Source organism: Salmo salar, chromosome 03, assembly GCF_965601325.2.
Source record: "Salmo salar chromosome 03, fSalSal1, whole genome shotgun sequence".
Taxonomy (NCBI): domain Eukaryota; kingdom Metazoa; phylum Chordata; class Actinopteri; order Salmoniformes; family Salmonidae; genus Salmo; species Salmo salar.
In genome coordinates, this window is record NC_138293.1 from 95,558,553 (window position 1) to 95,572,500 (window position 13,948).

Sequence of the window (13,948 nt, forward strand, 5' to 3'; positions counted from 1 at the left end):
GCGTCTACTAGTGGGCCGTATGTTATACAGTCCTACTGTAGCGTCTACTAGTGGGCCGTATGTTATACAGTTCTACTGTAGCGTCTACTAGTGGGCCGTATATTATACAGTTCTACTGTAGCGTCTACTAGTGGGCCGTATGTCAGACAGTCCTACTGTAGCGTCTACTAGTGGGCCGTATGTTATACAGTTCTACTGTAGCGTCTACTAGTGGGCCATATGTTATACAGTCCTACTGTAGCGTCTACTAGTGGGCCGTATGTTATACAGTTCTACTGTAGCGTCTACTAGTGGGCCGTATATTATACAGTTCTACTGTAGCGTCTACTAATGGGCCGTATGTTATACAGTTCTACTGTAGCGTCTACTAGTGGGCCGTATGTTATACAGTTCTACTGTAGTGTCTACTAGTGGGCCGTATATTATACAGTTCTACTGTAGCGTCTACTAGTGGGCCGTATGTCAGACAGTCCTACTCTAGCGTCTACTAGTGGGCCGTATATTATACAGTTCTACTGTAGCGTCTACTAGTGGGCCGTATGTTATACAGTCCTACTGTAGCGTCTACTAGTGGGCCGTATGTTATACAGTTCTACTGTAGCGTCCACTAGTGAGCCGTATATTATACAGTTCTACTGTAGCGTCTACTAGTGGGCCGTATGTTATACAGTTCTACTGTAGCGTCTACTAGTGGGCCGTATGTTATACAGTTCTACTGTAGCGTCTACTAGTGGGCCGTATATTCACTACACGTCTCTACCTGTCAGCGTCCTACTACGCCATGGGCCGTATGTCAGACAGTCCTACTGTAGCGTCTACTAGTGGGCCGTATGTTATACAGTTCTACTGTAGCGTCTACTAGACTGCTTGGTCAGCTTTTACAGCACTGTCATTCAGGGTCTGAATGAAACAGGGATGTTGTGTCATTCAGCCTCGTGTGTCTGTGATGAAACAGAAGATATTTATTGAAATAAAGATAATAGTGTATACTGTTGAGAGAGAGAGAGAGAGAGAGAGAGAGAGAGAGAGAGCGAGAGAGAGAGAGCGCATGTGACAGAGTGTGACTTCCAAATCCAGACAAACTCTGTGTTGTGAATGCCTGGATACGTACGTACACACATAGAATCACAGTGATGATAACTGTAGTGTATGTGTAACCTCCCAGTTCTTCCCTCTGAAGGCAGCAGACAGCAGGCACCACAGAGATCCTATCCTTCATTGATTCATCATAGTGAGGCATTACACAGTGAGCATATGATATACACAGTGATATGCTGCAGCTCCTACAGGCCAAGGCTCGTGGAAGGCTACCTCCTTACTTCATTCTGATTCTAGATGTAATTCTATGGCAGGCAGCTAGACAGTTTGTCTTACTGGGTCACACACGTGCATATTAGTACGTCACACGTTGGTGACACGAACAGTGTCCGCTGCTCTCCCTCCCTGTGTAGAAGGAACATGGCTGTACTGGCAGTCAGGGACTAGGCTGATGGCAGGCTTCCCTCCCTGTGTAGAAGGAACATGGCTGTACTGGCAGTCAGGGACTAGGCTGATGGCAGGCTTCCCTCCCTGTGTAGAAGGAACATGGCTGTACTGGCAGTCAGGGACTAGGCTGATGGCAGGCTTCTGTTGGTACGCAGCAGGAGGACCTGCTCTCTTCTTCTCTTCCCTCTTCTTCTGTCTGTCCAGATAGTAGAACGCTCCGATGAGGAAGAGGCCAGAGGAGGAGACAGTCCCACTGCAGGCATAGAACACATAAGAGTAGTGTCCTGTACTGTCCACCAACATGCCTGGAAGAGAGGGACATGGCAACAGGCACAGCGTTAGAAAAGACTTGGGTAACACTTCATTTGAAGGGTACCGACATTACCATGTCATAACACGTTCATAACCACACAAAACAGTTCATAAGCATTTCCTAGAAGGCTTGTATCAACAACCACATGTGGTGCTATAACAGTGAAAGAACAGCTATATTTAAGCTCGTCAGTGTGTGTCCTAATAACACATTCCTCTGAACTGGATCCTAGTTCAGTACAGCTCTGCCAGGACCCAGTGAGCACAGGGCTAGTCGGCTACTACCAGGCGTTGACATTAGAGTTGCCATGGCGCTGGAAACCAGAGACCACCTTAGGAGTTCAGCAGCGGTACACTAGGCCACGCCCTCTGCCCTGAACACACATGCAAGTACATGCTCGCATGCATAAATTCTCTCTCTCTCTCTCTAGCATATTCAAACACACACACACACACACATTGTGGAAACCAGGGCACATGACCCATTCACATCCCCAGCTAGACATGGGAATCCAGTGGAAAGAACATTCCATTTCCCTGTGTGACAAAACTCATAGCTTCCCCAGTCCTCATATAACATAACAGGTTTATACTGGGCATAACTCATAGCCTCCCCAGTCCTCATATAACATGTTTATACTGGGCATAACTCATACCCTCCCCAGTCCTCATATAACATGTTTATACTGGGCATAACTCATACCCTCCCCAGTCCTCATATAACATGTTTATACTGGGCATAACTCATACCCTCCCCAGTCCTCATATAACATAACATGTTTATACTGGGCATAACTCATACCCTCCCCAGTCCTCATATAACATGTTTATACTGGCCATAACTCATACCCTCCCCAGTCCTCATATAACAGGTTTATACTGGGCATAACTCATACCCTCCCCAGTCCTCATATAACAGGTTTATACTGGCCATAACTCATACCCTCCCCAGTCCTCATATAACAGGTTTGTACTGGGCATAACTCATACCCTCCCCAGTCCTCATATAACATGTTTATACTGGGCATAACTCATACCCTCCCCAGTCCTCATATAACATAACAGGTTTATACTGGGCATAACTCATACCCTCCCCAGTCCTCATATAACAGGTTTATACTGGGCATAACTCATACCCTCCCCAGTCCTCATATAACAGGTTTATACTGGGCATAACTCATACCCTCCCCAGTCCTCATATAACATGTTTATACTGGGCATAACTCATACCCTCCCCAGTCCTCATATAACAGGTTTATACTGGGCATAACGCATACCCTCCCCAGTCCTCATATAACATGTTTATACTGGGCATAACTCATACCCTCCCAGTCCTCATATAACAGGTTTATACTGGGCATAACGCATACCCTCCCAGTCCTCATATAACAGGTTTGTACTGGGCATAACTCATACCCTCCCCAGTCCTCACATACAGGTTTATCCTGGGCATAACTCATACCCTCCCCAGTCCTCACATACAGGTTTATCCTGGGCATAACTCATACCCTCCCCAGTCCTCACATAACATAACAGGTTTATACTGGGCATAACTCACAGCCTCCCCAGTCCTCATATAACATAACAGGTTTATACTGGGCATAACTCATACCCTCCCCAGTCCTCACATAACATAACAGGTTTATATTGGGCATAACTCATAGCCTCCCCAGTCCTCATATAACATGACAGGTTTATACTGGGCATAACTCATAGCCTCCCCAGTAGAGGTCGACCGATTATGATTTTCACTGCCGATACCGATACCGATTATTGGAGGGTCAAACCCCGTGCTACCGATTAATCGGCCGATTATTATTATGCTTTTTTTATGTATATTTTTATATATATATATATATATATATACACACACACACACACACACACACACACAGCTCTGAAGTGACAACGATACTGAAGAGTCTGCTTAGGAGACAAATACTCTCAACTGTTTGAATAATAAAAATAGAGTTTAAGTTACCTGTGATGAATGCTGAAAACAAAAACTGTAATTTCTATATGCAGGAAATCCTATTTTAATAATGGGCATGGTAAGAATTGACTACCAAAGTGCGAGTCACAATTCCCATGACACCTAGCAAAATCTGAAAAGCGGTTCCTTCATTTATTCCATAGGATATTTTTAGATTAACTTAAAATAAGGTCTGTGTTTGGTTTAGGCTTACACCACCTTGCCAATTTTATAACTGTGTAGATATCCATAGGATATAACTCTGATCAATATAAGCGAAGAACATTTGTTTTGTAGAGTGGATTTATGAAAATATGTTGACAAACGTTACCTAGTGAGATTTACACGGGTATCAAAACGCCGAGGTGGTTTAAGCACAAAACACAGACCTTATTTGAAGTAGATCAAGACATTCTCTATGGAAGACATGAACGGTAAAATAACGAAGGAACCCCTTTCAAGTTCAGCCGCAAGTTATTACAGGAATTATGACGCGTCGACTATTTCTCTCTAAACCATATACCTTTGACTATTACAAGCCTGCTGCTGCCTACCACCACTCAGTCAGACTGCTCTATCAAATATCAAATCATAGACTTAATTATAATATAATAAACCTTAACCCCTCCTCCCCACTCCCCAGATAGCATATTACCATGTCATAAGCCATGTAAAAAGAAAATTAGCTGTAAAACTGAAAATGTTTATCTTTGTCCCATGGGAAAATGTGTAGTAGTACAATCGTGACAGGCGCAATACACACAGTACCTGCGAGCGGCGGTCCAATCAGCAGTGTTCCACTCTCTAACATACTGATGAGACCCAGGGCAGAGGGGAACCGGCTCATCTCCACCGTTTCCATCAGCACCGTGAAGAGCAGAGAGCCAATCACAGACATGGACAGACCAAAGATGACCACGTAGATCAGGAGCACGGGGAAGGTGGCAGCCGCACCACAGATACTGTTACTCAGCCCGTTGACCAGGAGGGCTACCGCAAACACATACACAAAACAGCCACTGCCCCTGAGAGGAGAAGGAAGAGAAGAGGAGGAGAAGGAAGAGAAGACCAATTTATTATCCATTTTCATTTTCAGATCACATAATTTTTTATTAAATGTTTTCTTGCTTTGGATTCGAACCAGCAACCCTCCGGTCCAGTTGCTGACCCACTCCTAACCTCTAACATCCAGGCTACAGTACCTGAAGCGCGGCAGGCCGAAGAAGACAGCCGCCACGGGTCTCACAGCAATGTTAACTAGGCCCAGTATGGCCATCAGTAACGCGGCTCGGTCCTGTTCCATACCATTGGCTGTAGCATAGGGCACCAGGTAGACCAGGGGAACTACAAACCCCAACATCATCCACGTCACTCCCAGGGCATAGGCACGGTAACGAGGGTTACTGACCAACAGATCAAAGGCCATGTGTCTCCGTAGGAACACGACAAGGTCACTGAGCGCTGTCCTAAGTCTTGCCTTAAGTCCCTCCTTCTCCTGTTTGAGAGGACCTTTGATTGGTTGCTTGCTGAGCCCCTGGGCAGCCTTGTTAGTGAGTGTCCTCTGGGCTCCACTGTGTTTGGCCCCCAGGGGCCTCATGACAGCCCCACACACGCAGCAGTTCAACAGCAGCCCTCCCAGGACCAGGAAGCTGCCTCTCCAGCCAAACTGGCCCAGCAGGAAGTTGGCCAGCAGGGGTAAGGTGCTGAGGCCCAGGGCCGTGCCGGTGGACGACAGGGCATTGGCAAACGCCCGCCGCCTCAAAAAGTAGTGGCCCATCATGGTCACAGAGGGCTGGAAGGACAGGCAGAACCCCAACCCTGTATGTGGAGGAGAGAGGAACTGATGAGGATGACACATAATGCCCCATAGAAAGAAGGAGAGACGGTTTATAGTGTGTGTGTGTGTGTGTGTGTGTGTGTGTGTGTGTGTGTGTGTGTGTGTGTGTGTGTGTGTGTGTGTGTGTGTGTGTGTGTGTGTGTGTGTGTGTGTGTGTGTGTGTGTGTGTGCGCGCCCTCTGACCTGCGATGATGCTGGTGATGTAGAGTTCTGTGATGGTTCTGGCCAGGGCGCTGACCACCATGCCTAGTCCACTCAGAACCCCTCCCACCATCACCGTTACCCGGCAACCAAAGCGTTCCACGAGCACGCTGCATAGTGGACCTGGAGAGACAGGAAAACAATGTTCAATCACAATACACACACACACACACACACCACACCACACACACCTGGAGAGACAGGAAAACAACGTTCAATCACAATACACACACACACACACACACACCACACACACCTTGAGAGACATGAAAACAATGTTCAATCACAATACACACACAAACACACACCACACTACACACACACCACACCTGGAGAGACAGGAAAACAATGTTCAATCAAAATACACACACACACACCAAAAACATACAATGGACTTACTAGCATATCAGATCACCCTAATTAGCATCATCATTGCATTATCACTGAACATGGAACAATAGTCTGCAAAAAGAGGACAGGACGCTGTTCGTTTCCACTAAAACACAGCTGCTGAAACCCACTCTGTAACGTCGTTCAGCAGACACTTCCTCCCAATGCTGGGAACGTCTGGTGGACCAAAGCTTCAAACTAAAAAACTACAAATCAGTTCACTCCCCAGTCGGCCAGACTTGTTAGTTGGTGTTACAGGCTTATGTATATGTGCTAACCACAATTAGCCTGGGAAAAGGTCACGAGGTTACCCAGACTGTGACAGGTGGCTATGTGTACAGGCTCTTACAATAATGTGGTCAGAAACACATGATCTGAATGACCATCTTCCAGCTCTTCAATCCAACTCTCCAAGACAGACCAAAGCTTACAGGAGTACCTATCAGGCTAATTGATTCAAACGAACATGAGATTCAGAGTACTGAGAACTGAGAACTCTTGGTACTGTCTTTGATGTGGGAATAATGAGTCCATTCTTTGTGCCGTCTCATCTGTGCTCTTGTGTCATGATAATGTCTGCTCCAGTCTTGTGGTCCAGTCTGGTCTCTGTCATGATAATGTCTGCTCCAGTCTTGTGGTCCAGTCTGGTCTCTGTCATGATAATGTCTGCTCCAGTCTTGTGGTCCAGTCTGGTCTCTGTCATGATAATGTCTGCTCCAGTCATGTGGTCTAGTCTGGTCTGTCATGATAATGTCTGCTCCAGTCATGTGGTCTAGTCTGGTCTGTCATGATAATGTCTGCTCCAGTCTTGTGGTCCAGTCTGGTCTCTGTCATGATAATGTCTGCTCCAGTCATGTGGTCTAGTCTGGTCTGTCATGATAATGTCTGCTCCAGTCATGTGGTCTAGTCTGGTCTCTGTCATGATAATGTCTGCTCCAGTCATGTGGTCTAGTCTGGTCTCTGTCATGATAATGTCTGCTCCAGTCATGTGGTCCAGTCTGGTCTCTGTCATGATAATGTCTGCTCCAGTCTTGTGGTCCAGTTTGGTCTCTGTCATGATAATGTCTGCTCCAGTCTTGTGGTCCAGTTTGGTCTCTGTCATGATAATGTCTGCTCCAGTCTTGTGGTCCAGTCTGGTCTCTGTCATGATAATGTCTGCTCCAGTCTTGTGGTCTAGTCTGGTCTCTGTCATGATAATGTCTGCTCCAGTCATGTGGTCCAGTCTGGTCTCTGTCATGATAATGTCTGCTCCAGTCATGTGGTCTAGTCTGGTCTCTGTCATGATAATGTCTGCTCCAGTCATGTGGTCTAGTCTGGTCTCTGTCATGATAATGTCTGCTCCAGTCATGTGGTCTAGTCTGGTCTCTAAGAATGTTCCTTAGTCCTGGGTGAACCCTATCCCTCCCTCCCTCCAGCTCTTTCTTAGTCTCCCTAGGCAGACTGGTTGCCTCCCACATGAACAGTGTTCTGACATACGCTTTGGCCCTAGGTCTGGGACTTCCGAGACTATTTCTGAAACTATCCCTCAATCCATCCTCCATCTTACTTATAATCCAAGATGGCGTAGCTGTCAGACGTCTTTGTCCTTTGTCTTGTCGTGTCCGATGTATATATATATATTTACATATTTTCTTCGCATATCTTTTTATATATTTTTCTCTAAAAACTCAACCTCAAAACACTCTCTTGCCTCACCAATTTAAAAAAAAAAGTATTATTTACGTCAAATCTGAAATCCACAACAGAAGCTAGCCAGAGGTTAGCCAGAGGCTGGCCAGTTCACTGGCTAATGTTGGAGTTCAGCTAGCCACGGTTGGCGGTCATCAGCTATCCCTTAGCTCGAAAAGCTATCGGCAGTTTTGTACAGCGCGACTCAGACCAGAGCATACCGGACCTATTTTCTCTCCATATCCCCGGATTTCTACCGCAGGCTCTGGACATTTACACCTGGATCTTGCAGCTAGCTAGCTGCTACCCGAGTGACTATTGGCTAACGTCGGTCCCGGAGCTAACATCAATTATTCCGGAGCTAGCCAGCTGAAGAGTATCATCAGCCACTCCTGGGCTACTATCACCTATCCGGACCCGTTTTAATGCCGATGCAGAGCCCCATCGGGCCTTCACGACTGGACTACCAACGTTATCTGCCCGAGGGAGTTATCCAACTGGCCCCTCCGTCGCCACGTAACCTGAACACCCATCTGCGGCCCGCTAATCGTTAGCTGTCTTATCGGCTGCTATCTGAATAGGTCTATCGGACAATTTTTTTGGCCCACTATAACTATAACTATTTTGCCAATTGGACTGGTCCCCCCACCACATGGAACCCCACTAATCTACAGACGGAAACGTACGAGGTGGCTAAAAACAGAGCTCCCTCCATTTTCTGCCAGCTTTCTACTTATGGCCCGGCTAGCTGTCTGAATCCCACGGGACCCTTATGATCACTCGGCTAAGCATGCCTCTACTTAATGTCAATATGCCTTGTCCATTGCTGTTCTGGTTAGTGTTTATTGGCTTATTTCACTGTAGATCCTCTAGCCCTGCTCATTATACCTTATCCAACCTTTCAGTTCCAGCACCCACACATGCTATGACATCTTCTGGTTTCAATGATGTTTCTAGAGACAATATCTCTCTCATCATCACTCAATGCCTAGGTTTACCTCCACTGTACTCACATCCTACCATACCTTCGTCTGTACATTATACCTTGAAGCTATTTTATCGTCCCCAGAAACCTGCTCCTTTTACTCTCTATTCTGGGCGTCATAGACGACCAATTCTCATAGCTTTTAGCCGTACCCTTATCCTACTCCTCCTCTGTTCCTCTGGTGATGTAGAGGTGGAGCTAGGCACTGCAGGGCCTGGATTCACTATTCACTATTCCCCAGGCGCTCTCTTTTGATGACTTCTGTAACCGTAATAGCCTTGGTTTCATGCATGTTAACATTAGAAGCCTTCTCCCTAAGTTTGTTTTATTCACTGCTTTAGCACACTCTGCCAACCCGGATGTCCTAGCCGTGTCTGAATCCTGGCTTAGGAAGTCCACCAAAAACTCTGAAATCTTCATCCCTAACTACAACATATTCAGACAAGATAGAACGGCCAAAGGGGGCGGTGTTGCAATCTACTACAGGGATAGCCTGCAGAGTTCTGTTCTACTATCCAGGTCTGTACCCAAACAATTTGAATTTCTGCTTTTAAAAATCCCTCTCTCTAAAAACAAGTCTCTCACCGTTGCCGCCTGCTATAGACCACCCTCTGCCCCCAGCTGTGCTCTGGACACCATATGTGAACTGATTGCCTCCCATCTATCTTCAGAGCTCGTGCTGCTAGGTGACCTAAACTGGGACATGCTTAACACCCCAGCCATCCTACAATCTAAGCTTGATGCCCTCAATCTCACACAAATTATCAATGAACCTACCAGGTACCACCTCAAAGCCTTAAAAACAGGCACCCTCATAGATACCATCCTAACCAATTTGCCCTCTAAATACACCTCTGCTGTTTTCAACCAAGATCTCAGCGATCACTGCCTCATTGCCTGCATCCGTAATGGGTCTGCGGTCAAATGACCTCCACTCATCACTGTCAAACGCTCCCTGAAACATTTCAGCGAGCAAGCCTTTCTAATCGACCTGGCCCGGGTATCCTGGATGGATATTGACCTCATCCCGTCAGTAGAGGATGCCTGGTTATTTTTTTTTAAATGCCTTCCTCACCATCTTAAATAAGCATGCCCCATTCAAGAAATTTAGAACCAGGAACAGATATAGCCCTTGGTTCTCTCCAGACCTGACTGCCCTTAACCAACACAAAAACATCCTGTGGCGTTCTGTATTAGCATCGAACAAACCCCGTGATATGCAACTTTTCAGGGAAGTTAGAAACCAATATACACAGGCAGTTACAAAAGCCAAGGCTAGCTTTTTCAAGCAGAAATTTGCTTCCTGCAACACAAACTCAAAAAAGTTCTGGGACACTGTAAAGTCCATGGAGAATAAGAACACCTCCTCCCAGCTGCCCACTGCATTGAGGATAGGAAACTCTGTCACCTCTAATAAATCCACTATAATTGAGAATTTCAATAAGCATTTTTCTACGGCTGGCCATGCTTTCCACCTGGCTACCCCTACCGCGGTCAACAGCACTGCACCCCCCACAGCTACTCGCCCAAGCCTTTCTCATTTCTCCTTCTCCCAAATCCAGTCAGCTGATGTTCTGAAAGAGCGGCAAAATCTGGACCCCAACAAATCAGCCAGGCTAGACAATCTGGACCCTTTCTTTCTAAAATTATCTGCCGAAATTGTTGCAACCCCTATTACTAGCCTGTTCAACCTCTCTTTCGTGTCATCTGAGATTCCAAAAGGTTGGAAAGCAGCTGCTGTCATCCCCCTCTTCAAAGGAGGAGACACTCTTGACCCAAACTGCTACAGACCTATATCTATCCTACCCTGCCTTTCTAAGGTCTTCGAAAGCCAAGTCAACAAACAGATTACCGACCATTTCGAATCGCACCTTCTCCGTTATGCAATCTGGTTTCAGAGCTGGTCATGGGTGCACCTCAGCCACGCTCAAGGTCCTAAACGATATCGTAACCGCCATCGATAAGAAACAATACTGTGCTGCCGTATTCATTGACCTGCCCAAGGCTTTCGACTCTGTCAATCACCACATCCTCATCGGCAGACTCAATAGCCTTGGTTTCTCAAATGATTGCCTCGCCTGTTTCACCAACTACTTCTCTGATAGAGTTCAATGTGTCAAATAGGATGGCCTGTTGTCCGGGCCTCTGGTAGTCTCTATGGTGGTGCCACAGGGTTCAATTCTTGGGCCAACTCTTTTCTCTGTATACATCAATGATGTCGCTCTTGCTGGTGAGTCTGATCCACCTCCATCACTACTCTGGACGGTTCTTACTTAGAATATGTGGACAACCTCAAATACCTAGGTGTCTGGTTAGACTGTAAGCTGTCCTTCCAGACTCACATCAAACATCTCCAATCCAAAGTTAAATCTAGAATTGGCTTCCTATTTCGCAACAAAGCATCCTTCACTCATGTCAATTTACTGTACTTGGGAACTGTTCAATTTCTGTGAACCCAACTTTTAATCTCCATTGTGTAGAATGGCCGCTTAAAATATGTAAAACTGCCTAGGTAAAGAATTGTGAAATTTCCATCACTACTTTTAGCGATGTCATTTACAAAATAGTCCCTAATACCCTACTCGATAATCTGGATGCAGTCGATCACAGTGCCATCCGTTTTGTCACCAAAGCCCCATATACTACCCACCACTGCGACCTGTACGCTCTCGTTGGCTGGCCCTTGCTTCATACTCGTCGCCAAACCCACTGGCTCCAGGTCATCTACAAGACCCTGCTAGGTAAAGTCCCCCCTTATCTCAGCTCACTGGTCACCATAGCAGCACCCACCTGTACCACGCGCTCCAGCAGGTATATCTCTCTGGTCACCCCCAAAGCCAATTCCTCCTTTGGCCGTCTCTCCTTCCAGTTCTCTGCTGCCAATGACTGGAACGAACTTCAAAAATCCCTGAAACTGGAAGCACTTATCTTCCTCACTAGCTTTAAGTACCAGCTGTCAGAGCATGCCACAGATCACTGCACCTGTACATAGCCCATCTATAATTTAGTCCAAACAACTACCTCTTCCCCTACTGTATTTATTTTATTTATTTTGCTCCTTTGCACCCTATTATTTCGATTTCTACGTTGCACTTTCTTCCACTACAAATCTACCATTCCAGTGTTTTACTTGCAATATTGTATTTACTTTGCCACCATGGCCTTTTTTGCCTTTACCTCTCTTATCTCACCTCATTTGCTCACATTGTATATAGACTTAATTTTCTACTGTATTATTGACTGTATGTTTGTTTTACTCCATGTGTAACTCTGTGTTGTTGTATGAGTCTAACTGCTTTGCTTTATCTTGGCCAGGTCGCAATTGTAAATGAGAACTTGTTCTCAACTTGCCTACCTGGTTAAATAAAGGTTAAATAAAAAAAAATAAAAAAATAAAAAATCTATTTCTCCCTCCATACCCCCTCCGTCTCTCCCCCTGTCCCTCCTTCCATCTCTCCCTCCATCCACACTCCATCTCTCCCTCTGTCGCTACAACCATCCCTCCCTTTCATCTCTCCCTCCGTCTCCTCCAGATTAATTTGGTTAAAACCAACCCTGTCCACTGGAAAATCATTGCAGCCTTGAATATCATAATATCTTGGTCCAACTGAAAAAAATCCCCAGTTTGACACACAAGCACTACAGTCATTTTCCCAATATGACACATGATGCTGGTTCTCATCAGTTGATGACTAAAAGCACTGCTAGCCTTGAACACATACTTACATTTGAGTCATTTAGCAGACGCTCTTATCCAGAGCAACTTACAGTGGTGAGAGCATACATTTCCATACTGGTTCCACGTAGGAATCAAACCAACAACCCTGGCGTTGCAAGCACCATGCTCTACCAACTGAGCCACACCAGACCACACCACACACATATTTGACCTTTGACAACTAGAAATGAAGAACGCTGACATTACGCAACAATAATTACATGAATTCAGAATTTACAGTCATGACATTGGATCAACTGGAGGTCTCATATCGATGGATCAACTGGAGGTCTAATATTGATGGATCAACTGGAGGTCTAATATCGATGGATCAACTGGCGGTCTAATATCGATGGATCAACTGGCGGTCTAATATCGATGGATCAACTGGCGGTCTAATATCGATGGATCAACTGGAGGTCTAATATCGATGGATCAACTGGAGGTCTAATATCGATGGATCAACTGGAGGTCTAATATCGATGCATCAACTGGAAGTCTAATATCGATGGATCAACTGGAGGTTTAATATCGATGGATCAACTGGAGGTTTAATATCGATGGATCAACTGGAGGTTTAATATCGATGGATCAACTGGAGGTTTTATATCGATGGATCAACTGGAGGTTTAATATCGATGGGTCAACTGGAGGTTTTATATCGATGGATCAACTGGAGGTTTTATATCGATGGATCAACTGGAGGTCTAATATCGATGGATCAACTGGAGATTTACACTATCATATTACTTCAGTGAATCACCATTTAATGTTCCTCTTGGCTTTAGTCCTCCTCAGCAGGAAGAGAAAGAGGAGGAACAGGAGGGAGAGTCAGGGTGATAGAAAGAGGAGGAATGAGAGGGAGGGTCAGGGTGATAGAAAGAGGAGGAATTAGTGGGAGGGAGGGTCAGGGTGATTGAAAGAGGAGGAATGAGAGAGAGGGAGGGAGGGTCAGGGTGATAGAAAGAGGAGGAATTAGAGGGAGGGAGGGTCAGGGTGATAGAAAGAGGAGGAATTAGAGGGAGGGGGGGGGGTCAGGGTGATAGAAAGAAGAGGAATTAGAGAGAGGGAGGGTCAGGGTGATAGAAAGAGGAGGAATTAGAGGGAGGGAGGGTCAGGGTGATAGAAAGAGGAGGAATTAGAGGGAGGGGGGTCAGGGTGATAGAAAGAGGAGGAATTAGAGGGAGGGAGGGTCAGGGTGATTGAAAGAGGAGGAATTAGAGAGAGGGAGGGAGGGTCAGGGTGATAGAAAGAGGAGGAATGGGAGGGAGGGTCAGGGTGATAGAAAGAGGAGGAATTAGAGGGAGGGAGGGTCAGGGTGATTGAAAGAGGAGGAATGAGAGAGAGGGAGGGAGGGTCAGGGTGATAGAAAGAGGAGGA

The 13,948-nt window shown here is 46.0% G+C and overlaps 2 protein-coding genes across 3 annotated transcripts in view; one reads left to right on the forward strand and one right to left on the reverse strand.

Moving 5' to 3' along the window:
* The window catches only part of LOC106602029 (peripheral myelin protein 22), a 544,081-nt gene that overhangs the window by 482,352 nt on the left and 47,781 nt on the right, over positions 1-13,948 (forward strand). The window lies entirely within an intron of this gene.
* Positions 789-13,948, reverse strand: part of LOC106602045 (monocarboxylate transporter 6) — a 17,742-nt gene continuing 4,582 nt past the window's right edge. For both annotated transcript variants that reach the window (XM_045715788.2, XM_045715787.2), the window contains 4 exons: positions 5,790-5,930; positions 4,972-5,587; positions 4,538-4,794; positions 789-1,790 (listed from right to left, as the gene is read on the reverse strand). In XM_045715788.2, coding sequence (XP_045571744.1) covers positions 1,402-1,790; positions 4,538-4,794; positions 4,972-5,587; positions 5,790-5,930 — 1,403 coding nt within the window. In that variant the 3' untranslated portion in view covers positions 789-1,401. The remainder of the gene's footprint in view (positions 1,791-4,537; positions 4,795-4,971; positions 5,588-5,789; positions 5,931-13,948) is intronic.